General features: G+C 43.9%; 2 protein-coding genes and 1 pseudogene across 2 annotated transcripts; 1 reads left to right on the top strand and 2 right to left on the bottom strand.

The window, feature by feature from the left end:
- Positions 1-223: 223 nt before the first annotated feature.
- Positions 224-4439, bottom strand: LOC133911404 (mitochondrial inner membrane protein OXA1-like; annotated as a pseudogene).
- Positions 4440-15295: 10856 nt separating this feature from the next.
- LOC133910853 (short-chain dehydrogenase TIC 32 B, chloroplastic-like) lies at positions 15296-17766 on the top strand. The gene is made up of 7 exons (XM_062353092.1): positions 15296-16050; positions 16185-16267; positions 16390-16546; positions 16650-16731; positions 16836-16923; positions 17049-17095; positions 17358-17766. Exons 1-7 carry the CDS (start codon positions 15695-15697, stop codon positions 17592-17594), a joined length of 1050 nt encoding a protein of 349 aa, XP_062209076.1. The 5' UTR covers positions 15296-15694; the 3' UTR covers positions 17595-17766.
- Positions 17767-20515: 2749 nt separating this feature from the next.
- LOC133911403 (pyridoxine/pyridoxamine 5'-phosphate oxidase 2) lies at positions 20516-23458 on the bottom strand. The gene is made up of 7 exons (XM_062353634.1): positions 23279-23458; positions 23155-23204; positions 23017-23074; positions 22882-22914; positions 22613-22708; positions 22103-22270; positions 20516-20874 (listed from the first exon to the last, which is right to left on the bottom strand). The coding sequence occupies exons 1-7, from the start codon at positions 23387-23389 to the stop codon at positions 20773-20775; spliced, it is 618 nt and encodes a 205-aa protein (XP_062209618.1). The 5' UTR covers positions 23390-23458; the 3' UTR covers positions 20516-20772.
- Positions 23459-27195: the final 3737 nt, after the last annotated feature.

Genomic DNA, 27195 nt, shown 5'->3' with positions numbered 1-27195 from the left:
GCAAATGCCTTGTTCATGCACCGCAAAAGGCTAGCAGCACAGCATGCGCAACATGGAGCGAAAACAAATATATCAAAAACATTGCAGAAATGACACCTTATCTAGAAGCACACAGTGCCAGAACATTAGCAGGGATCTTACTAGATCACTACGGGAGCTCCAGTATATTGTAATGCGGTAGTAATCATTTTAAAGGTGTAGAATTTAAAGTCGCATCAGAATGTCAGTTCTCTCTCCAAAAAATACACGTCGTTGCAAATTTACAGATACAAGCTCGATAAATCATTTGAGTTTCGAGCATCAAGCAAATACAAGAAAAACTATCAGTGACTGCTGCTCAGCAGTATCTATGATTGGTCCAAGGAAACACCATGGCTATTGTTAAACTAGTAAAGTTGTATCGTATTGCGAAACAATTTTACATGTCAAAATTACTCCAGTTTATTCACAAACGATAGTGGCCCCGTATGTTGGAAAAATAGCCACCTCTTCCAAATCAAATCTCAGTACAATGCCAACACATATTGGGTATCTTTTGCTCCCAACATAAAGTTACTAAGTCCCAAAATGAGGTGTGCTTCTTTTACTTCCATGTGAGCAAATTTACGAATTACTCTTGAGATTCACCTCTAGATTTAGCCCTGTTCTCAAGATCTCTGATACGGAGACTTAGCTCTGAGCTAGCTCCCTCGGATTCCTTGACTTGAATAGGAGAATCAACTCCAGGTATTGACTTAGGTCCACTCAAAAGGTTAAAAGCCTGCATTCGCGCAAGTGTGGGCTGAGATCCCAAGGGAGGAAGATCTAAACAGTTACTTACAGTCGGCTTCCAGAGAACTGAGAAAAATGAAATCAAGGTTTATAAGTTAAGGACTACACCGGGGGATAGAAAAGAGGGCGTGAACCCATGCTAGATGTCACCAAAGCTGGCAAGTGAGATACTGACACCATATACAGATGAGAACAAGTTTGATGAGACCCAGTAAAAGAAAATTGCCTGCAAAAGAAATCAAAGAGCCAATGTGTGATGTGTGGTGTTAAATTCCAAAGGTAATCACTAATTGAACATATTAGATAGGAGAATGCGTGCCAAAATTTGGATTAAAAAGGGCCTCAGCACATGTATGTATTTTTAGGTGAATTGAGAACACCTGGAATAAATTTTGGCACTACAAACTACAAAGTGTCCCTTGCCCCAGTCTTTACATTCAAGCAATACAACAAAGTCATCCTCCGATTATAAGGTGCTATGCTAAATAACAAAAATAGGCATCCCTAATTTCAGTCTTGGTAGTTCTGAAATGCAGCCAGCCCTAATTTTGGTCATGGTTGTATAGAAATACAGAGTAGACTTTACCAGTTCGGGGACCAATTTGGCAAGTTTCAACAGCTAGTCTGGGGCTGACCAAAAACTGGTCATGGCACTGAGCATTCTTATGGTGAATATTAAAATAACCCCACAAACCATTTATTTGTTTATTTATTTTGACAATACCATACTTAGTCATTAGGTGGGGTCAACTAGCTGGAAAACTTGCCAGCATTCCAATATTTTTCAGCGAATTAAGAGCTGTAGGTCCATTTACTTCAAATGTCCTTATAGATAATTTCCTATAAAATGTTGCAAGTATATGAATTCTGGATACTTAAGAACCTGAGTACTTCACATTTTCGTACCTTCAGAAAGGACATTGTAAATGGAACAAACAGAACACCAAATACTCTGAAGTTCTTCAGTTTTTGCCATAGGATTTCCCTCCATGCCATCTTGCATATTGAGCTGAAAACACTAATTTCTTAACAACAAATAACAGTTAAGACATCTGAGTTGTAGCAGCCAAAATGCATACCTCCACCGTAGCCAGAAAAAGTCAGTGATGTTAACACAGGGAGGATAAAAAGATCGTCAGGAGTTGTCAAATCAGTAAACCAATATGCTCCACCTCCTTTCATAGAAGGGACTTTCTCAACCATGTTTGATATCTACAATTGGAATAGAGAATGCAATACAAAGTGCTAGATGAGAATATATAAAACGGTGACAACGATAATCCTGATGAGAACTTTAGACGCAGCATGGAAGTGGTGTAAACTTACAGCAAAGAAAAAGCTCGTAAATATAGGCCCTTGTATGAATAGACCCTTCAATGGTGTAAAAGGAGTAACACCATTTCTGGAGGAAGACAGTAAAGAATTAAAACATAGTAATATCTCAAATACATTTTATGACCAAATAAAGGAACGACTACATGAAAATCCTAACTGAAAAGGACAGTCAAGTTTGTTCGGACGTGCAGTGATTTGGGAAGAAAGGAGAGACAATAGCAAGAGCGAAAACAACATCCAAAAAAATTCAACGGAGCTATGCAGGCATAGTTACTTTAAGGAGCAATTTTAAGTTTGACGGACTGCTGGAGTAGTAAAATGTTAAGTTTGTAAAATTGCACTGACACAAAACATTTGTAACTATGCAGAGATGAAACAAGAAACTCTAACAATTTTCAAATATAATCCAAAAGAGTTACCATTGAAAATTGCATACCTAAGGAATGCAAGACATTACAAGTTGTATATAATTACTAGTGTAACAAGTAATTAACATCAAGTGCAAGGTGAACTGAACGAATTATAAAAACTTACATTTCGCGTCTCTTCATTGATGGCTTCAATTTCTAGTCTCATTGCCTGCGTGATGTAATAGTTGTCAATATTTCCAACTAGATGCATAATGTAGCATTTTAGAAGAACATTGAAAAAGGAAGATATACATGGCTTATTTAACACCTCTTTCGTTATTTAAGAACTCAAGGAGATTATGTTTTGTTAATCAACAGTATCGTCGCAGCATGGATTTGCAGAATTTCGAGGGACGCTGAATGACTTCCTACAACTTACTTTTGGTCTCTTCAAAAATTCATTGCATTGTATGTCGCTAACTGTTGTGCCTTCAACTATAAGTCTACAGCCACAACTTGGTAATGACAATCAGGATTCAGGACAAAAGTGCTTTGACATGTTAAAAAAGGGGCAAGAATATTGAATCCTCTTTGATAAAAGTACATCAGGCGTTTGGGTTGACTCTCTACTCCTTGAAAGAAAAGGGTTACAACACATATAAATCCAATCCGTGTTGCTATAGAACTCATGTGATTCCAAATGTATTTCTTATCTGAACCAAATGCTGTAATCAGATTCTTTTTGTCCCTAGATAATTATTCAATTTTGGCTATTATAGGCCGGAGACTGCAGGATGCAAGAATAATTTGAGCCACTGCATTGCCTATGAATACACAAAGGCAATTTAGGAGACAACCAAGGCAACACATAGTAAAAAATTTAAGCCCCAAATTCACCCATCCCTTTTCGGGATTACATTTCCTCTATGAGCATAATGAAAATTCCAAACATCCAAAACATATGAGCTTCATACCCACTTACGTGATAACTGCATCCAAACTACATCATAACACCATGCATCCGTAAAGCCAGAAATGTGTTGTAAGTTTCCAGAGCTAATACCACTTGAAATTGCACAGAAATGGTATACTCCGCTTCACCACGCTCAATGTTCGAAGTTGATAAGTTTTAGAAGTTTGTGCGCTCCAATATAAATACCTTGACTACTAATAAACATGTATAAAACAGAGCATTAACTAGGAACAGAAATTATAAAATGCGTGGATTACATTTAACTTCACCGTGGCCTTCATCTGGTTCACAAGCAGAGGGACAGTCACTAACCGGATCATCACCGTCGTCAGCGCTATACAAGCCCACCTACACATCACGGTGCAGGAAAATATAACTTTATTACAGTACGTCACAAGATAAAAACCCAAACTTAAACCCAGCGCAGCCCCAACGAGGCATACCAGTTGAGCCCAGTGAAGGATTACACAGCGTCCATGAGGTGCTGCAGGGCAGCGACCGGCGGAAACGATTCGGCCGCGGCGGCGGCCACCTCCCCCGAGTACGGCGCCGAAGCCCAGGGACCGAAGAGGTGGCGGCAGTAGCCACTTCCTCCGAGAGCAGCTCCGGCACAGAGACCGAGGCGGCGGCGTCGGAGAGGGCTTCCGCCGCGGCATCGATGTCGGGGGTGGAGGCGGGGGAGGAGGTGGAGGTGGAGAAGCTGCGATGGGCCGCGAGGTAGAGGCCGAAGGGGAGAGGGAGGCCTAAAGCTTGGGATCTCCACGGCCGGGGAATGGCGGACGGAAACGACGTGGGTTGGGTTTGGGGCGGGACGGCGGAGGATGGGTTTTCGGAGTTGTCGTGGTGAGGCGGGAGGAGGTGGGAGAGGGAGGGGTGCAGGCGGCGGGAGAGGCGGTGGGAGAGGCTGGAGGCGAGGCTCCTCCGCGCGGAGAAAGCCATGGCGGCGACGGTGAGATCGCGAGGTGGAAGGAGAGGGGCTGAGGGGAGAAGAGAGGGAGGGTTAAATCGGAAGGGAATATTCGGCCCAATACTGACATCTGGGTCCCATCCAAATGAAGATGGAAAGCGGCAGAAAGTTAAATGGGCTCAGGCCCAGCCCATCTGGATTGCCTTCGGGCCTCCACAAATTACCCGAGTCCTGGGCCTTCGCCCTCCTCGAAACGAATCACACTGCAATGGTGATCCTCACTGGGCCATGCCGTTTTCGGCTTCTCGCGACCCCCCACTCCTGCGACCGCCCTCCGGCAGGTACCGGCCGGCCGGCGACTGCAGCAGGCAACTAGGATAGCGTCTCGCACCCGGCACTTCACTTCGCCATCTCCTCCTGTCCCCTCTCTCTCTCTCCCCGTTCCATCCCTGTTCTTTCTTTCTGTCTGTCTGTCTCTGTCTCACTGCTGAAACTCTGGAGCTTGTCGTAACAAGACAAGCTGAAAGATCTTCGACTTGTCCAACTCATTTACATTATACTGACCGACTACTGTACTCAGAGCTCTGGGGCCTCCACAGTCCACGCAAACATTGAATGCTTTATACATCTGCTGTACTAAGAAAGTCCTGTGCGTTCCTATACAGTTGCACTTTTATACAGTATAGGTTCTGATCAACAGAAGTGAGAACCTCCTGTCTCATCAGAAAGTCCTTGCTTCCATACACAGTGGAGAAGTTCTTGTGCAGAAGCTTGTGATCTACGGGGTACCATAGTGGAGTACTACAACATGCTATCATGCCCGTGGTACTACTGCATTGTTGACCTCATGTGTCTTCCATCCTTGTCCCCTGTACAGACTACTGAAAGATTTTCAATGACTTCAAAAAATTGTACATGTCGGCGTTGGGCAATGAACCAGTAATAGTCAAAGCGGCCAAACTTACAAACTCGCATACTGCTAGTGATATCAATCACAAATCAAGGAGTTGGTACCGGACCTGTAAGCTCCCAGCCGGACACAACTTTGGACTTGTGATAAATATTAGGTTTCTCTCATACAGGAGTTAATTACATGTCATGTGGTAAAGATCGATAAAAAATGATCTCTCATCTTCCCAACCTAAACCACAGACAACCAAGCAGAACTCAGCACTTCATTCTCTCCTACCTTGATCTCAATTGGAGTACTATTCAAACAGGTATCCCTGGATAAATTTAAGAAATGGGTAGATGCTCCATGGGAATCAGAAGGCACTTAAAACAAGATTGACCATTCCTCAGTTTTTACACACTGGATTGCTTTTTCTTTTTCCACCCTACCCAGACTGCTAGAGCATTCATCATCTGCCAAAGTGCCAAGACAGAACAAGAAACCCAGAGGTTTACGTATATGTTGACCAAATGACGTTTTTTTTATGGCGGGTTGATTGATACGCGAATCTTGCAACTCTGTCTATGCAAGGCCAATAATAGCCTTTTGATAATTATTAGCGGACCACTGTCTCTGACTGAAACTTATTTTAGTCGAACAGGATGCAACCGGACAACATAATATATAGCACCAAAGAAACTGTTTCATCGACCTATTAGGATTTAAGATATACGGATAGTGCTAATCAAACTAATTATATTAGCTTTGCAAAATATATATCCAGGCCCCTTTTTGGCTTCTCATGATGCAATGGCAACGAAAACCTGATTAGCTAGGTAACATCATAATAGGCTTACAAGAGACAATTATTCCCAGAGCTAGTCGTACCAATCTGAAGGTTTATACTATATCTTTTCAAGTTAGATGTAACAAACCACGGAGCAATCAGTCAAGGCCCGGCATAAACAACTAGCCGATCCGCATGATACGGTTGCAAATTAGCAACAGCATGACAAGGGATTTGGTGGTGAATAAAATTCAAAGGATTTTAAACGAGGGTGAGATCCTCTAATCATGAGTCTGAACCTCCCCCAAGTGAAGTGACACAACTAACACATGTGAAGTTGATCAGAGTACAGAAATAAATCGCAGGTTAGGATTTTGTCGCATCGACTTATTGATGAAGCAGCATGCAGAACCAACATGTGGATGTTGAACTAATGAAATACTTGCATGTCAACCACTAGGCACTAGTACAGCACTATCCAAGAAAAGACAAATTATGTATTCGAGTTTGAATTGGTCGAAATTTGGGTTGGTGGAAACAACTAATCTACCGAGGCGATGAGTTCGAGTTTTTTTTTCCCTAGTACACACCGGGGACATGGAGCAGATGAGGAATCAAAAAAAAATACAGCATCAGAGATTAGATAATGCATGCTACGTTGCTACGGTTGCGAATTTGGGATCTTCTTGACAAACTGACAAGATATGGTTAGAAAACGATCGGAAAAACCTGACAAAACAAAAATAGAAGAGGAAAACTTTGAGCAAACGTAAGTAGACAGACAGCTTCCCTGATTCTTTCTTCTTCTTTTGTTTGCACACCTATCTTTAGTTTCAGAACCAAAGAAACATTTGGTTTGTACACTCATGTGAATCTGTGTAGCCAAATACGGAGTACATAGTAGTACTGTTTTGCTTGCCATGTTTTCTTCGGCTCGGCTATCCAGAACTGTAAGCAATACAAAGTGATCTTTTACAGAAGCCGAAGGCATGCTGCCCGGGCCGGCCCCTACTCTCAAGAATCGACCGTGGTGAATTTCGATCTGCGAGGGTTTGGCCCATGGAGGAACACAGGGATCTGAACAATAATTGTGCGTCTCGAGGGTTTAGCTAGGTAGGGGACACAAGCAGCAGAACAGCATTTGAACAGTGGCACCGGAGAAGGTATCTAGGTGCCATGCATGGCCGGCCTACCTAGCAGATGGCATCGCATGTGTTGTCGCGATTTGCAATTGGCTTCTCCAGCAAAACAGCAATTGACTGTTGAGCACGTAATGAGACCATCCTAGCGAAACAGCAGTTGACTGTTGAGCACTTGTCGTCTTCCATTGGTGTCACAACGAGGCATGCGGTTCTAGGCCTGCTTCTTCTTTGACCAGATGGAAAGAGACTGGAGTAGCTAGCAATTGCTGTTCTAAAGTGCCGATCGATGGAGCAACGGGCCGGCTGATTGCCTCTTCGTTGTCTCTAGTAATCACAAACACACACCGTGCACTTGTTTAGTGACTGTGCGCGTGGCACCAATGGAAGACGACAAGTTCATGCATGGAGACCACAGCTTTTGACAAGTGCGGCGATAAGCATGTGCCCCTGCCCGCGCGCGCGCATGTGTAATCACGTACGTCAGGAACCATGCATATGCATGCAATGCAAGCACGCACGCGCCTTGTTACTTCCTTGTCTCGAGGAAGAAAGAGCTAGTTGGTCATGCATTTATAGGCAACGTCGTTAACGCCTAGCTAGCCTAAATCCTAACATGCCCGTACTGATAATTTTGCTGCCTAATCTAAAGGTAGCCGGGAGACTTCTTGATCCACCTTTGACAAAAGGGTACGTAGCACACGTGAAGTTGAATTGACTAGTATTCCTTGACAGGAGCATACAAGCATTAGAGTAATCATCGAGAATCAAAGAGCACTATGCAGCTCGGAATTCTGATCCGCGACGCGGATACATTAGTATTTTTTTCTCTTCTGCAAATGCTGGAATCCTAGGCGTTTAAACAAGTGCTGCGACTGACTAGGAGTCATGCGCGCCGAGTCATCGATGAGAGTGACGTGCATAGTTGAAGAACCAATCACTTAAGCATGTTTATACTTGAACCGTCTGAGTTATTTGGGTGCTTAAAATTTTATTATATTAATTCTTAAATGAGTCATTTAAAAATATAAGTTTTATAACATATGGAATCATAGTCATACAACAAAAGTTATGATAAAATAACTCCATAAAACTAACAATACATAAAGGATTAAGCTAAAACCTACGAAAAACACAATCTCCGACATCAGAGTGCATAGAAGGGCTAGTACGATGAACACGTCACTCCACATGTAACTCAAATCGGACGTGATCAAGACTATTCGTCAGCCTCTATAAAATCTAGATCTTCCTATAAAACTATAAGCAATGATAAGTACAAAGTACTCATCAAGTCTCAACCCATATCCTATATAAGGAGTATAAATATATGCTCACAATATTAGCAAGGGTTAGGCTATACGTTTAATATTTGCGAAAAATTAAGTTTACATATGCAAGGATTTATTTTTATAATACGGTTTTATGAAAAAATATATCTTTATTATTAAATGAAGGAGGGTTTCGACCGTGGTTGCTAGACACCCCGTCTATAGTAACCCACGGCACACTATCGGACCTATTCTCCAAAAACAAGCACACCTTGTCCACTTACACTCCAAGAAAACGCATACAACATATGCTAGTTGTCGGGACCAAATCATAGTTCGTTCATGACCGTGAACATGACTATTCAAAAAGTTTTTACCTTTGCAGAGTGGTACACTTTTACCCACAAGCTGAGTTTAGTAACTTACCACCGTCGTAGCGATATGACTCAACAAAGTCATTATCCACTACAACATCATCTCACTAGCCATCTATGGGAGCTAACAAGGGGGTCCTAACCTATACTAGGCCTCCAACCAGGTCGACAAGTGTACACATACTCTATGATCTCCTGTTGCACACCTATCTCCGGACATCTAGCAAACTAGCTAGTAGGATTCAGACTAAGTCATGCTTTATACAGAGTCAAGTGGTTGTACAATGAAGATTAGGCAGTATATCACACCAACTCAATCCTTAATCAAGCCAAGGCAGACATCTTCACATTATGCCTACCACATAGGTAACACTTAAACTCCTAAAATGTTTTCGACGAAAATCCTAATTTGCCATAGCTCTAACATGATCTCTGCTATTATAATTATTCGGTACATCTTCCTATCTCAACAACTCACTCAACACCAAAGTACTGAGTTTCACACAATGGGCGCCCTTTGAGATGAACCGTCAATTCTTCAAGGATAATCATTCATCTACTTTCTAATTCGGAGCAACAACGTCAACTATTTCGAAGATATCTTAGATGCAGCCCCTTTGAATGAGCACTGCATGGTAGATTTTGTTCACTTCTTGGACCAATCCTACTGTTGCATCGTTGCCGAGCTTTGGGAGATGCGAAGGCGCTACAATTGACCGCGACATGCGATGGAACCACAAGTACGCTGCGGATTGGTAAACCGCAGGGTGTTGTATGGAGATGGGCATATGATGTCATATGACATGGCACCTCAGACTCACCATTTTTCTGGTGGTGCAGGGCACATTGGTACCTTGTCCCTGTGGTCGAGGTGTGAGGGAATCCAATGGATTGCAAGTGTAGTAGTTCCACAATTCAGGCTACACGAGGAAAATGTTGTTAGGCGAGTCGCAACCTCTCATCCCCCCGATGGCATTGGCGACACAGGCTCCCCCCTAACATCATATCTTAGATGAATTTTCAAAGGACTTTGTTCTGGATCCGTATCGTGTGTGGTTTTAAGTCGATGGATTTAAGAATTATGTAATAAAACGTAGTTTCTTTTTGTAAAACCTTTGAGAATTTTAAATTTGCTACACAATGTCCTATGTATGAGACTTGTATGATATATCTTTATATTGTATGAGTATTATAACTATTTAATATGTCTTTTAATTATATTAATTTCTATTTATTAAGCTATCATTTTTCTCATGTTACATCGACGATAAAGGTAAGAAGGTAAGAGACGTGTTTCGATAGCGTTTAATATCAGAGCCTCTACCAGTACGAGACGGGGCCTGATGTGTCTCGTACGATGATGATACAGAAAGTGAATACATTAGCAATAACATATGAATATTCACCATACGATGGTAGTTATGGTTATCTACTTATGTGGCGATTACATAGGATATTCTATAAGACGAAGATACATGAAGTGAATATGATAACAATAACGTATGAAACGTCGCTTGTGCGGTGAGTTGAACAAGCACCGTCCGCGTGAAAAATATTTATTACCCACGAGAAGTGTGATGATTATGATTTTTATGTTTATTTAGGGAGTGTTACAATCGAGAAAGAAATGTATAGATAAGAATCGAGTATACTTCATTTCATATCTATCATTTTGCACGCAACCAGTTATCATAGGTTTGAAGGAGCCCGACCACATTCATGTTGTTTATCGATTCCTTGTCGTCACAATTTTTTTTCGTTATCTTCCTTATCAAGATCTTATCGTCACTAATCTTAAAATTGATGCAGGATAAGGACTTGCGGCAATTCAGTGATCTTCCTGAGGGTTTTAATGAGAACAATTCCTATACCGTCTTCGTTGTCGAGCATGACGAATGTACTTTTGTAAATCGAGTAAAATTTCCTATACCGTCTTTGTTATCGAGCATGGCGAATGTACTTTTGCAAATCAAGTAAAATCACCAAATACAGGCCACTTTGTTTGAGCTACTCGAGCGCAATGCGACCTCTTTAGGAGGAGGAGTAGGACGTCGTGACGGCTACTCAAATTTTCTCCACGTTAGTCCTCTCATCTTTACGTACGCCAAAGATTCTTTTGATACGGATCATTAACTTTGCATCATCGAGAAAAAGCTCGATCTCCTTCGATACCAAAACTATGAAAAAGCTCTCTTTACCCTGTATCAACTTTAAGACACACCGATACATGCTGAACGAACTATCTTGCTATGAACGAGGCTGATCATCGCGTTACGTTACGATACTTAGCTGATGCTATCACGATGAAGCAGTGTCCAATCGTGGCTCTCCAAAGTTCACAAGGAAAAGAATGGTCAAAAAGGCGGCGAGTAACAACGACAGCCTAGGCTAATTAGCAAATGCGTACTACTAGTAGTAAAAGAGATTGTCCGAGTGCCTGGCATGCATCGGTACGTACGAGCGAAGGCGAGGACGTGACGTGAGGTGACACACGCGAATGACACCTCCGTAGGAAACGCGCTCGTGCGGGCGATGGGAGTGAGCCTCGTGAGCTGCGCCCGGCGCCATATCGAGGACGACGACGAGAGCACTACGAGGGGAGGAGCATAAAGAAGACGAGATGGGCTGCGTGTACTGTGGCCGCAACAGCGAGCTGATGCATGGCAAGTTGGCGAGGCGAGCGGCCAGACGAAGGGAATAGGTCGATGGAACCTCTCGTCGCGGCGGGCCCCACGGCTTTGTTCCCCTCTTCTTCTTCCTCGGTCCGCATCCCAACGAGACACGACTATAAAGATTAAAGAATGAGGGGAGAGATGAGAGCTGGACTGCTGGTCTGAATGTGATGGTGTCACCAAACTGCGTGATCGAGCGAGGACACCGAGCTGGGAACTGTTTGTTTCAGCTGTAGACTATGAAAAGTAATTTATAGATTATTGATTGTAAGGAGTTGAATTGTAAAATCTGAATTGTAAAAAGTTGGATTGTGGATTGTTAGAATCCGGTGGAAAGCAGATTGCTGGATTGTTACAATCTATGTGTTGGATTGTAACAATCCAGCTTTTTCAACCAGCCGTTTGTTTCAGCTTTTGGATTGGTTTGTTTCAGCTTTTGGATTTTGATCACAATCCAGCTTTTATAATCTGAAACAAAGGCCCTGTTTGTTTCAGCTAGAGATTCTGAAAAGCAGCTTATAAAAGCTGGATTGTGAAAAGCTTTTAGACTGTAGATTCTAAAAAAATTTAATGGACATTTTAGTAAAATAGACTTTCACAATCTATCAAAAGCTGAGAAAAACCAGCTTCTCAGATTCTTACAATCCAACCAGCAGATTTTAAAAAGCTATAACCAAAAACTGCATGTTTGTTTCAGCTTCGGATTATAAAAGCTGAAAGCCAGAATCCGAAGCTGAAACAAACAGGGCCTAAGAACCTCTCTAACGTTTTCCTTCACCAGTCCCGTTATTTTTTAAAAGATTATCATTTTTTAGCACTCTAACAAATTCTTTTTGCAGTTTCCTTCTTAAAGGAATTACCTCTCATATTACTTTCACCTTGAGATTATCTTCTTTATCTTTATAAATACGTTCGAATATAAACAATTGAAGATAAGAAAAAATAAATGGTATAAAAACCAGGAGGAAAATCAGAAAATAAACGAAAAGAACAAAATATGATTGGAGATGGTTTAATCATCAAAGACTGTTGATTTTCCTTTTTTTTTTGAAAGATGGCTGCTACAAAACCAACTGTATAAGTATCTTTCATTTCGTTAAACCTATATAAAGAATAAGCAACCATGTATTTGAATTCGTCCTTTATGCCCTGTTCCTTGTCCTGAAAGCTAGTCTCCACTTAACTTTGATACTAACGCTGTGATTACCTCAGCATAACATCATGCTAACCATTTTTCTAATCAGCGCTTGCTTTGGATTACCTATGGTCATCATGCTATGGGGTCAATTACCGGCCTTTAATTTTGTCATCGAGCACCGGGCGCAAGGAACAGAGTTTATATCGAACCGATGCAAGATAGACAGGCCCAGGGCACCAGGTTGATAGTACTAGCTAGGATGAGGTCTGGCAATAGCATAGCAGTAGCCTTTCTTTTCCCTCAGCTCAGCTGCTCGTTCGACCTGCACTGGTCATCCACCCATCCCTCCTCCTCCTCCATCTCGATTGCCGTTCTCGCTGCCTGCCTCCATCCAATTCAATGCCCGTGTCCAAAGCTGTCTGTCTCTTCTCACAACAGGCATCCCTCAATTTACCGCCAAAACCCTACTGCATGCTTGATTATGTCAGCAGAACATCAGTCAGAGCATGCACGGTCATTGCCTCTGCATGCCCTGTCTGATGACGGCCTCCTTATCTCGAGGGTGAATGCTGCTCCCCATTAATGGCGTAATGTGCTTGTAATTAGCTGACCTGACCACCCTTGTCGTTGAGCAATTTGCAGATTTAGCAGCGCTGTTATCACAATCACGGCTCAAATACGGAGCAGGAGTATCTTTTTTCCCCGGGCTCGTGGCGGAAGGCGCGGAGTAGATCGGAGTGCGCAGCACTGTGGAGAAATTAAACGTTGGAGTTACTGCTGCTGCTACGAGTGCGCAGACTACAGTCTGAATCCTCAAGGGTAGGCTGGTCACGATGTACGAGGGCGCATGCAGTAGGGCTTTCTAACTGCACAAGAGACAACGATGGGTGCGTTATTAGAAAAAAAAAAAGAAGAGACAGAGCTAGCGAGGAGCCTTCTCCTCTTTGTCAAACGGGAGGACGCGGCAGAGCTTCCACATCTCTTCTCCAAACCGCGTAATACAGACTCACTCGTCGGTGACCTCCTCCTCTTGAGAGGTGCTATTAAAATTTATAATTCTACTAGGTGACTGGCATCAAATATGAATAGTAATACGACTACTATTTGCAAGAGGGGTGGATTTGGAGTGACTATATAAACAAAGAGGTGAAGATCGTAAGAGCAATCCAATCAAGTCAAGCCAACACAAGGTATCATCAAACACTTGCAGATGCAATTAGGAGCACTTAAGACAGCTAGCGTAGCTAATTTTTTAACACTAGATTCTGGTATAGGGCTATACAAGAATCTGAGAGTCCTAAAGGATCGAGTAGTCTTGTAAAAATGATAATTACTTATACTTTTTTGGAGTTATGCTTAAAAGAATTAGCGGCCGACTTTGTTAAAATATTGTTCTCTTGTTGTGGTTGCTTTAACGCCGTTATTTGGTTTTTCTACCAGATTCATCCAGCATTCTTAATACGGTGTAAGCTTCTGTTGTACTCGCAATATCGTGTATAATCAGGGGTGCGATAGTCTAATAGCCGTGCATGTGTACAATATTTTTTGGACAAAAAGAAGCGTGTATATGTCGAGATCTTGAGGTTGGTAGTACACGTGCGTGGTGAACTGTTGTTCGCTTTAACAGTAGTACTTAGTACACCGTACTAATCTGACGTGCTTGTCGCATGGAAAGATAGTACGTACGGGATCATATGAAGGCAGAAGGCATCAGCTAGCTTCAGTACCACGTACCATGTCTGTGAGTCGTCCCATCCATCAGAATTCAGAGCATCCCACACACGAGCTCCCATCGCCGGCGGGACGCATGGCGCCCACGGCTACCGTGCCAAAGGCCACACAATATTCACTCTTCTGCTACAAGTATATACGGCTGTAATGTTTAGAACTAGTGCTAAGTATAATTATTAAAACATGTTTTTTAAAATTTATATGGACCCACCGTTTCTAAGTTTCTATCTCTTGCTAGAGCATGTTTGGTGCTTAAAATTATCTCTGGATCAAAAGATTTCTCTCATCACAGTAAAATAAGATTTACTAATTTCTACCTTTACTTTCACTCATTTTTCTTCCCTCTACATTTACAAAATAAGGGCTAGCAGCTAGCTCAACTATTAGAGCAGCCCTTACAAATATGGTTTGTTGTCTAATCACATATTCATGCAAATTTGTCATTCACATTGCACAAATTTGAAAGAACCAATGTTAGTAGAGTGAAATGATTCGATCGTCAAATCAGGTGGGAAAGGAGTTAAAACCATGAGCATTCATACGAAAGCCTCGCAAAAAAAAAGGGGAGGCTAGCTGTGGCCACAACCAAACATGTGAGCAAGGAGAGGGATCAGGTGGACCTGCCGATTCCCACATGCCGATACGCTAGTACTCGCATTCAGCCAGTTGACCATATTCCTCGTGGTCTTGTGGGGCCCGGAGACGAGTGGCCCAAAACAACCACACGTTCGAAGCCAAGGAGTTGCACGGCAACACGACCAAAATCAGTCGGCAAAGTCACTGTTCAGAGAGAGAGAGAGAGAGAGAGAGAGGACCTTGTTTGTCGCTGACATTAAGCAGATGGCATCAGTGCAATCAGAATGAGAAGTACTAACAGCTTCGACTGCCGATTCAGCCGACCTTATTAGTTCCTGATGAACGGTGCCGATCGCGGACGACCTGCTCCAGCCTCCAGCCCGTGACCGGGCGGACGATCTCGTCACCGCCGCGCAGGTCGTGTACAACAAGGAGGATCACACCAAAAACCGCCGCACGGATACGGAAAAGTCGCGGCTAGACGCGCTGTCGTGCGTGGATGCGTCGGCTCCCTCGGCCGTCCCCGCCCGCAGCAAAAGCTAGCACCACCGCCGGCACGCCGCGGGGGCGCAGTCAATGCGATAAATTCCGCGGGAAATTAACTCCATCTCCTTTTCCAGTGCGCGCTTAACCTTTTCCCCGATCGTCTCTCTCTCTCTCTAGCTACTCACTTCTTCATGCGAGGCCCCCGAGCTTTATATAAATCGTGGGTCGGCGCCTTAAATTTCTCCCTGCCATCCATCGCCTCACGAGCATTGCTAGCTCGCGCGCGGTCGCCATGCTGCAGGCAGTCAAGTACCTGCTGGGCTCCCCGGGAGCGAATGGCTTCGGCTCCAAGTCCACTGCCGAAGACGTCACCGCCGCGAGCCCCGACCTCGGCTCCGTCACCGCCATCATCACCGGCGCAACGTCGGGGATCGGGGCGGAGACGGCGCGGGTGCTGGCGAAGCGCGGTGCGAGGGTAGTCATCCCGGCGCGGAACGTCAAGGCCGCCGAAGACATGCGCGCGCGCATCCTGAGCGAGTGCCCCGGCGCCGACGTCCTCGTGCTGCCGCTCGACCTCAGCTCGCTCGCCTCCGTTCGCGCCTTCACCGACCGATTCCTCGCCCTCGGCCTCCCCCTCCATCTCCTCGTGTACGTGCACGTCTTCTCTTCATCCTCCACCACCCATAGATGTTTTCCATGGATCGAGCACTTGCCCCCTGCCACCCGTGTATGTACATGCGTGTGCTGAGTTCGTCCGTCGATCGGACGTGGTGCTGATGCAGAAACAATGCCGGCAAGTTCTCTCACGGGCAGCTCGCGCTCTCGGAGGACGGCGTCGAGATGACCTTCGCCACCAACTATCTAGGTACGTACGCGTGCACTGCATAAGTTTCTCCTGCGATCATCAAGCATCCATACAAATGGCGCGGTACCGATCGAATTGACGGTCGAGCTGTGGTCTCCTTTCGATGGGTGTGAATCATCCAGGACATTTCCTGCTAACGAAGCTGCTGGTGGGGCGGATGGCGGAGACGGCGGCGGCGACGGGCGTGCAGGGGCGCATCGTGAACGTGTCGTCCAGCGTGCACGGCTGGTTCGCCGGCGATTGGGCCGAGTACCTCCACCTCGTCACCCGCCGCAAGATGTGAGTGGCCGCTTCTCCTCCTGCTGTTGATTCCTCACCAAACCCGATCAGATTACTTTACTCGTTAAATAACCTTGGCATGTGGATTGATTTTCTGCAACAGAGCTTACGACGCGACGCAGGCGTACGCGGTGTCGAAGCTCGCCAATGTGCTGCACACCCGAGAGCTCGCCGCGCGGCTCCAGGTCCGTCAATTTTGCCGTTTCCGTTTCCTTTGCGCAACTTTTGGTAGGCGGGGGGCGTTCCTGAGCTAGCTTTCCTTTTCGGGCGTGTGGTCGGGTTTGATTAGGAAATGGGCGCCAACGTGACGGTGAACTGCGTCCACCCGGGCATCGTCAGGACCCGCCTCAACCGCGACCGCGAGGGCCTCCTCACCGGTATGTATGCATTGCACAGCAGCACACTGTCACTCTGCCTCTGCCTCTGCCAACTTGCGATGCTCATGGAGTATTTGATGCACAAATGTACAATGATTTGGAAAATAAAATCTTGGCTTGTGCAGATCTGGTGTTCTTGCTGCTGTCCAAGCTGCTGAAAACGATCCCTCAGGTGATTAATTAACGTACCCGCCCACCAAATCTCTCTCAATTTATGCCCTGCTCCATGTGTTGGGTCCCGTGCACTGCCTCCCTTGCTGTTGCTGCTCTCTCTCTCTCTCCGTGCAAGCTGCAGCGGCAGCGTAGGAAAGAGACTGGACAGAGCTGCCTGAGCATTGGCTTAGGAGTAGCAGTAATTATTGCACCGCTCGTTATTACCAACCCCGCGGTTCCCACACCGGTCAATCAATCTAATCCCTTCTTCCGCTGGGCAGGCTGCGGCGACCACGTGCTACGTCGCGGCCCACCCGAGGGTGGCCGGCGTGTCTGGCCGCTACTTCGCCGACTGCAACGAGGCGCTGCCGTCGCCGGCCGCCACCAATCGCCACGAGGCCGCCCGGCTGTGGCAGATCTCCGAGGCCATGATCGACTGCAGTACGAGGAGCCAACAAAACGATAGTATTCCGCTATTATTCCCAGACAGGAGCATCTCCAAATCTGTTCAAACCTGACAAGCGGCAGCTTATCCTGATAGTAGCTACTCTACTTTTCCCCTTTGTTTACCACAGCGTGCGAGATGTACAATACTTATACATATTCCTACCATTGTAATTCGTAGTAGTATATATTGTTGGTCAATACTAAGTGATCGTACGTGTTGCACAGAGGTATTTGTAATGTAAGAGTTAGTATGAGCGTGTTGTACAGAGATAATCTGGTACTAATGTACAGTACTCCAGTGCTCTGCTCCAGTACTATGAGCTATACTACGTGCGCTTTGTCCTGCAGCACAAGTTCCTTTCGTCAGTCAGATACGCACGCACGCATGCACTCCTACTCCACATCTATCGACCGATCCGATCTGCCGGGCTCTAGTTTATCCGTCCGTGTCAGGAAAGGTGACATGTCGAGACATGCGTGGCGCACGCCTGCAGCGCTTTGCTTTGGAGCATCCGGCACCTCTTGACTGTTGCGTGCAAGTACATGGCGATGCTGGATGGCTGGGTGAATTGTCTTGTTCGATTAGATCCATCGATCAGGCCAGGGCAGCCGAGCCATGCGCCCATGTTGGGACGGACGGGCTTCGGAGTCGCGGAAAGCAGGTGTGGTGTGATCTCATGACCATGATCCTCATCCGAATGATTGCGCTCGTGGATGCGGGATGCTCCTGCCAAGGAGTTCCTAGTCTTTGGCCTTTTCGGCGCTGGGGATCCAAGGATTGGATGTTTCTCGGAACTCGCTTGGACTTGCTTTGTGGGATGAGATGCTGCTGCTTTTGGATGGTAGGTGACGTCCATTGGAATTTTTCCTCTCCCCTTTTTGTTTTTGTGGAGGATAATCACATCCTACCATAAAAAGGGTGACGCATTCTGTATGGGGCAAGAACTAGGTGGTCTATCAACATGAGAGGTACGGTTGAGGATTTGTGGCATCAAGGACCCTTTTACAGTATAAAACCAGATGCTTGCACGATAGAAAAGACTTCACAACGATCAACATCTATGTATTTGTGTACATAGAAGGCTCTGGATAGCGCGTCTTTACTATAAAAAGCTTAAACGTCTGCAGTGCAAGTCATCTGTTGAAACCCAACCTAGTAAAAGTCACTACTAACTCCACTCTATGAGCATAGTGAGCTGAAATGACAGGAAATGGACAGGATAACATACTAATTTAGGTTCAACTTAATTAGCTCCTTTCTATCCCTTTCATGGATCACAAATCATGACCAAAACAGGTTGATGAGTAGTATTTCTATAGAAGTTGTACATGAAGTATTTCCCTTTTATGCTTGCTCTACCAAATGTAAATATGTGAAGCTGCTAGTGCGCACGCAATTAGTACTATTAAGCTAATTCATATACAACCCTTGGGTTATGAAACCAAGGGAGGAGAAAGATCACGATACCTTCCTTCCGGAGACTTGAGTGCTGTCCAGTGGTGTGACACGACTAGGTGAGGATGTCTATCTGTGCATGGCCCACAGCTTCCAGGCCTTTAGACCAACAAAGGCCCAGTGGGTTAAAAAAAGAGAGCACTGTCTAAAGACGAAACCAGAAGGCCTTCTCAGCCTTTCGAAGAACCCCAACCTTGCGATTGACCTCAAACAGCCACTTTATACTCAACAGCAATATGTCCCTAGTGTGCGCTGCAAAGCGCAGGGACAAGTGTTGAGGCATGACTTCTGTTTGGCACCACCAGAATACCAGATCGAGTTGATAAAGAGAGAAAAGGCTGCCATTACTTTTCAAGTCTTCAAAGTAAAAGCTGAATACCCAATTTAACAGCCACCTTTGACCTATGCAATCAGTGCCACGAAGCTGCATTTGACTAATCCTGAAAGGTTGATCATGGTAACATGTTCATCATAAGTGCTAGATGATTGCATCTGCAGTAGCAGTATAGTCAAGATGAACCAATAGTCATATGGTCCCCCCAAAAGAAAGTCTAGAATTGCTATCACCAACACATGCAACTGGGGACTCATGTCTAGAACCGTTCGCTTCTCCTTTCCTTTTGCAATGGCAAAAATGCTATCGACACGTTTCTCCTTCTATCAAAACTACACTTCATAATCAGCAGCTGAGCTGAGCACCTGTGAAGCCACTGCAGCCACAAAGATTTTTTTTTTTTGATGTATTGCTCTGCACTATTAGAAAGAAAGAGCGAGCAGATCATGTGATGTGTCTGTCTTGGCGTTGCAGGGTAGTAACAAGTAGCAACAACCAGCTTTTGATTTCGACCGCTCCATTCATGGCCTGCCCATCCGATCTGAACTCCAACCGCCCAACGGCCTTGAGCTCTCTGGTCATCAATGTAACGGTAGACAGAAAACTTCGATGCTTCGCATATACTGATGGATTAAAGGCCAAAAAATGCCGTCTTTCTGCTCACACCAATAACTGCCAAAGCACCAAGCTCTTTAGCCATCGTTCAAAACACATCAAGATTCAAGGGTCCGCCTCGTTGCAGCAAGAGGAGTTCACCATCAAGGCGTTACTTTATGAACCAAGATCAAACACGAATGGCAAGCTACAGTTACTACTAGTAGTAGAGTAACTCATCTTCAAACCATACAGTTCAAGTCCTATACAGGATCAATCAAACATGAGCCACCACATTCTCCTTTAACTTTGAGCACAAAAGAGGATTATATTATCCCAAATACGCAATGTGTTGGCACGGACGGCCCTACCTGATGACCTTCACATTCCTCTAGAACCTTTCAAATGATCATCTTTCTTTTTCTAAAGGAGCCTCTGTTTTTTCCTAGCAAAGTCCTCGAAAAAGAACAAATTTATTATTGACCATTGATATGGGTACTATCCACTGATGCAGCGGGCAGCTGCAAGCTTAGGTACCAAAAACAGTACAGATATCGCATCTAGCGTTTAAGAAAATTATACTGATCCATAAGAAGTGACTTGCTGACTAAGAGTTCTCAACAAGATATCCCCTTGACATTAGTTAGCAATATTACAAGCATCTTGTATGTTCAGGTACATTAAATTAACAAATCACTGTGGTTCAGACAAAGGATTCTCAATCTCTCGAATGTATGATCGTCCAGAAAATCTCAAATGTATAAATTAATGACGCTCATCTAAACAATTTGAAAGGATAGAAAAGATACTAAATAACCAAGATACCTTTCTTACCATAAGTTCACAAACAAATATGTAGTCCCAGTTATGGGCTTACTTTCTCGGCCATCCAATCATAGGATCCATCTTCCTTTTGACTTCTTGTGAACATCATCCTTTGATTGTTCTTTAGGTTCAAATAATCAACCTAAGCACAAAATATAACAGTGCATATTAGATGGCTAACCATTGAAAAGACTTCCTGTGTTAGGCAAAAATTTCTAGTGCCTCTTTTTTTTTTTGAACCACAGGCAGGAGCACTGCCATTTCACATAAGAAGAAGGGAAACAAGGCCAAACCGTACAAACACGCGGTTAATTAGGGAAAGCTGGGCTAAACCCACAAGAACTGCGGGCGAACACCCTAGCTAAACTAGGTCAGAAGCATCGCAGAACAGCCTAAACCGCAATACCTGACCAACTACCTAGCTAAACTAGGTATGTTGCAGTCAACGCTGCCGCCAAGCTATGGACGCTGGACCCAAGCCAGCGGCCGAAATGTGGGGAGGGACCTCCAAGGCGATGCATCCAAGGAGGACATAACGTCAAAGACGTTGTCGTCGCCCATCTTGAAGCCCGGATTTGAATTTTCACCCGGAGAGCCCCCCATGGGTGGTGGGACGCAACCACGACAACGCCTCCAGGGAAGGGAGTGGCGTCTGAGGGTGTCGACGGCGGCGGCACTGATGGCGAGTTGGGTTAGGCTTTCACACGAAGCCCCCACACCCCCACACACCGCACATTCGAACAGCACATTTCAAATATGGTGATGTTGGATGAAGCATGCATTCTTGAATAAAAACGGTATGCTACCAAGATTTGCCAAGGTTTTCCAAGATTTGGGCAGTTACCAGCAATGCCACTTTAGCAGGGGATTAAAACAATATGGCATTGAGATGGAAATACTACACAAATGTGAGTTATATTTGGTAGGAACATAGTAAATATGTAAATGCGGGTGGGTTCAATAGGATTAAAAGAAACACAAATATCATCGCTTTCCTAATCGCAACCTAGTGCCAAAGTCATAGCCATAAGTTCTCGCACTATCTTTCTACTTAGTGTTGCAATTTTTATGCTAACACACATCCCATCCGATTTTGGCCTCTAACCAGTAACTATGAAACTAAAACGTCAATTCCAAATTCAAATCTGAATATAAATAATTTGTGCAGGAAATTATTATCCCGGTTGGGACAAAATAAAAAAGGTTCCTAGCAGTAAGTTACTGCCAGGATTTCCTTCCTGCATGCAACTGCCAAACTCAAGTTTTAGGTTCGTACTACTCCATAAGTTCAGGAAACACATGTCAGTAGAAAAACAGTGACCAAGCAAGAGCAACACCAGCAAAGTAAACAACAAGTTAACTAAACTAACCTTTTCCGGATCAAGAATCAGAAGGCAGAAGGCATCTACGGGGCCACCTGATGGATCGAGATGAACATCCTTAACAGAGTCATCTTCTACAACAGGAACACCTGGCTGTGGTCCTAAGTACTGCAATCTGGACTTGACTGAGCTTGCAAACCAAGCTTTCTCCCTATGCTGTATAAACAAGTGACAACCATTGTTTACCATGGATTGAACACATAATTGTACATTATATAAGCAAAAGAACACAGTAAGAGATAGTGCTATTTCTGAGCAGCACAAACAAAGACATTGACAAGTGAAAGTTGAGGCGACATGAACATAAGGCTAAGTCCGATGGCATGAGCAAACCCCAGGTGTGAACTTGAAGCTACATTAAACTGAACTACTAGAGCAACTGGATAGGGTGCACGTAACTAAACCAGTGCACTGCAGTCTGCAGTCATGCTTACATCTGTAACATACCACCAGTATATACAATATAGGATAAAACACAATGCAGAGTCAAGCTCTAACCTGAAGCTTTGCAGGGTCTGAACTGGAACCATCAATCACACCTATGCTTCCGGTGATACGGAATTGCTCCCAGCTGTCTGTGAAGTACCAACAAATCTGCAGGGTTACACAAGATCAGGAACTTCTCTATTTGCACTTGTCATCTGTATGCTTAATCTGTACCTTCATATATCTTGATTAATGGATTATACAGTGATGTAAGTGTGAGTGTGTAACAGTTTTTTTTTTTTGTGACGCTAATGTAAGTGTGAGAGTTCCGTACAGCACACCTCACCGAAGGGGCAACTCTTGATGTCGCCAATCTGTTCATTTTACACATCGAAGCGCACAAGGGAATCAGTGAGCAGAAAAAACAAAACCCCGCTAAATCAACACAGAAGTTATCAACAAGAATAGCAACATACCTTGTTGCTTCGGGCATCCGTGTTAATCTGAATCTTGTCGCAGTGTTCCTGGAAACCCCTAAGAACAAATTCAAATTCCAGATTAAAAGCAGTAGAAATTGGAGGGAGAAGGGCACGGAGGCACGCGCTCGCAGACACCTGAACACGACGGTGCGATTCGCCGGCCTGCCCCCGCCGCCCACCGTGGCCTGAAACGGATCGATCGTTTGAGAAATTTTCGGTTTCCCCAAAACGGAGGGTGTGAACGGCGATCGAAGCGTACGAGTTGGAAGTATGTGGAGTGCCTGAGGTGGGCGTTGGCTTTCAGCGCTCGCTGGAGAAGCGCTCTCCAGGGGCTCGAAAGCGCCGACGCGGCGGCGCCACCGCCGGCCATCTGCTTCTCGCCGCTTCCTCTCCACTCCAACGCGGGCGATGCTGTGGGCAGATGGTTGCAGATTAACGGACAGATTTGTTCGACTCCTGCGGGTCCCACGCGTCATTGATAACGAACTACTGTAGGGACATAGGTCAGTGAGATTAACTGACAAGCAAGGTTGTCCGAATCCGGCGGGACCCGCGCGTCAGTGCCGCACCAATGCAGACCTCCCGCCTTTACTACGCTTGCGGTAAGTTCTTTGTGAGAAAATGACATATGGTAACAAGAGAAAATAAATTATTTGTCATTGAATAGCGACTAATTCTACTGTTTACTATTGAATAGATCTGATTTCTTTCATGACGTTGAATAACACTTTTCTTTCTTTTATGACATCACCTCCATTAGGCAAGCTGTGGACCTAGGCGTGGAGCTAGGATTGGATAATAAAAGGGGCTAAAAAGAGTTAAATTTGAATCGGTTCTAGAGGCTATTGAATTTATCCTAGTAAAAAATACATAACTTTATCTTAATATTGGTCAATCTCTTTTCTATTCTTTAGAAGAACAAAATACAGGTCTTACATCTTACGATGGATCTATACTACATGATCAGATAAAAACATATTTCTTTTTCATACACAAATTCACCTATTGTAACAAATGTATGCCCTTTTATATAATAAATAATCTATCCATTCAACGTCAAGATATTGCATTTGCTAGTTCAATATAGGCCTACCATAATTTTGCTAAAAAATCTCTATAATTAAAAATAACTTAGCTTAGGTCAATAAAAGAGTAGAATAATAGAATATGAATCATGATCACTAAAGACAAACGCTTTAAACTTGATACAGTTTGGGAAGAAAAAACGCTTCGTTTCTATGCATAGTAAAGTAATTATACTTGACGATATCTAATGCCTGAAATATGTTAAAAATATATATAATATTTGAAATATAGATAATAGATATAAATGAGTTGTATGTCAATGAGCTCTTTTTTCTTTGTTTTAGTCGGTTATACAAAATATATTTATCTTTTAGTATAAATTTGTAAGGATCTCTTGATCCTTTATTAATTAGAGAATTCTTTTGAGAATTAAACAACATTATAATTTCTGATTACGCAAATGATGGAGACCCTGAACGTGCCAGACACTAGTTATCCATAGTCATAGTCATGTAAGAAATACTCAAATACATGCACGATGCAGTACATGCATAGGGGGCAGTACATACATGCTACATGCATAGGGTGGCCTCCCATTGTTTCCGCCCCTGTGTGGATCTCCGTTAGACAACGTTGTAAAAAACTATTTTTCCTGTATTTCAATATGTGAGTAATTTTTCTCATGTGGCTGCGAATTACCGATCAAATTTTTGTTGCTAGTATGTGACCAACAAAAGCTACAAGAAATTATTTTTTAACACTTGACTTAAAGTTGAAAAAATAAATTAAATACATCCTGAGATTCATAACCTGTCTAACGGAGGCGATGACATGGAAGGAAACGAACGTATTTGATGGCAAATCCTAGAATTGAGTGGCAAATAGTTCATTTTCTCTAACAATGTACACCGATCAAGAACGTACTCTTCAAATCTCTGAAGATACTCGAGACATATAGAATGACCTGGGAAATGGATGCCACGATGATTCATGATAAGTTTTTTTTTAAATCTGATCTGTTATCAGAGCCTTCATTGGAGCCTTTAATTGAAGAGGTACGACATAGGGATTCGAACGCCGGTGAGCTGGCTGCACCCTTGCTGTCTTACCGTTGTGCTCCATATACTCTCATATGATCCATGATAAGTTGATATGCAAAGCAGGAAAGATCCTATCCTATCGATCATAGATAGCAGCATCAAGTACACCCGAAAAGTATCATACATCATCTTCACAGAACGGGACCAAAGAGGAAAGGAAAATGAGTAGCAACTTCTCATCACTTGTGCAGCAGTACAGATGCAGCTTACCACATGGTTAAACCGAGAATGCAGTGGATTTTCCACAGCGAAATGCAGCTGCACGATGCAGCTTACCACATGGTTAAACCGAGAATCAGTAGCACTGAAGCAATGTAAAAGGCAATCAAGCCATCAACACTTGCATGGTGCCCCTGGACATTGTCAAGCTCCGTTGGATGCCACCCATGGCGAGGATAAGCTCCAGGCCTGTATGGCTGCTGTATCCTGCGTGCCTGGCTCATGAAACCTCAAATCATAACGAGAAACGCCATGCACATGGATATCTGAACAGCGAGCGTCGGTCACGAAAGAAAGCACAGGGAAGTTGGATCGGCCCATCACCTCACCCGCGGCCAGGGCAGCGGCCGAAGGGGACGCACTGCCATCACCAACCATGGCCATGGGCGATGGGTCCTCTCCTCGTGGGACGTCGCCCTCCGGCGGCCGGGCCCCGGTTTCACAGTGACTCGTCTGCCTCGAGACAAAAACTTCCTTCACGAGGGGGATGAGATGAGCGGATGCCACCATCATTCTCAGTCCTGGTGCAGGAGTGGCCGAGTGGAGTGTACCGCTGCATCTCTGAAAATTACAGTTCCTGGCTTCACTTACAGTTCACACGGCCTTGTCCCCCCGGAGGCATGGGGATCGTTACAGTCCCTACCCATCCACCGTCTGATCGTCCCCTCAGACTGGCACTGAAACAACATCAACTGCTGGATAAAATGAGACAGGCCTCAGGCCAGCATCGAAATTGACGATGCTGGTTTCGCTGAGCCGGGCATGGGCATTGCCATGGCATCATCGCCTAGTGGGCAACCTTGTCGGAGCATCGAGATTAGCGACTAAAGAGTCGGTAAAGAAATATCTCATTAATTTTTTTTTCTAATAGGATGGTCTTCTATTTTGCTTCATCCAATGCAACTTCAAAATTTAAGTGGAAGCATATAGAGAAAAATAGAGAAAAATTAATAATGTATGACTTCATATATGAACATAAGGTTCTATTTAAAACTATTTTATAACTCTAGTAAAAAAAACTCGTAACTTTAAAAGAAACTTAAGAAGATGTGCATCAAGTAAAGAATCTCTCTAATTTGATGACTTAGTGGCAACAGGATATAAGACTCAAATTTGTACTATTGTACACGTATTTTATACCTTTAGCAATAAAGAAATCAACTTTACTAGAGTGAAAAAACTACATCTAAAAAAACAAAAATCACAACAAAAATAAAAAAACTTGCAAGAGAAGCAAGAAAACCTAAGGAGTCTAGAAGAAGATGGACACACCCATACAAAAAAATCAACTTCATTAAACACAAATATTAGTTCTATTTTAGACAGATTATAAAGTATTTTTCTCTCATCCAAAACGTATCACTATGCTCAAATAGCTTATTCAAGGCTTTCATACAGCTATACCATTTTATTTATAAGCCTAAGGAGGTATCTTAACTCTTAAATTTCCTTATTTTCAAAATATCTCTTACTTACAATGATCTTCTATTTACCATTGAGGTATTTTAGTCTATTTTTTACTCCGTCCATCGAACGGTCAACACACTCCGCTCGGTCTCCTTCATCACCCGGTACCAAACTCCCTGCTTGACCCTGATCATCCCGCCATTAAACATCAAGTTGCATCCACCACCTGCACAATATTAGACAAACAAACATATTTCTCCAATTCTATTATGCGTTAGTCCAAAATCAAAATGCTCAATGGAAACACACATCCTGTAGAAAACGTCAACACCGGATGTTTCGATGTATTCACCCTCTAAACATCAGACCATCCGGTGAGAGTAACACCTTCTGCACTCTAAAAAATTTGCTCTCCATAGGAAAT

This window comes from Phragmites australis, chromosome 3 (genome assembly GCF_958298935.1).
Source record: "Phragmites australis chromosome 3, lpPhrAust1.1, whole genome shotgun sequence".
Classification (NCBI taxonomy): domain Eukaryota; kingdom Viridiplantae; phylum Streptophyta; class Magnoliopsida; order Poales; family Poaceae; genus Phragmites; species Phragmites australis.
This window is presented reverse-complemented; position numbering and strand designations above follow the sequence as displayed.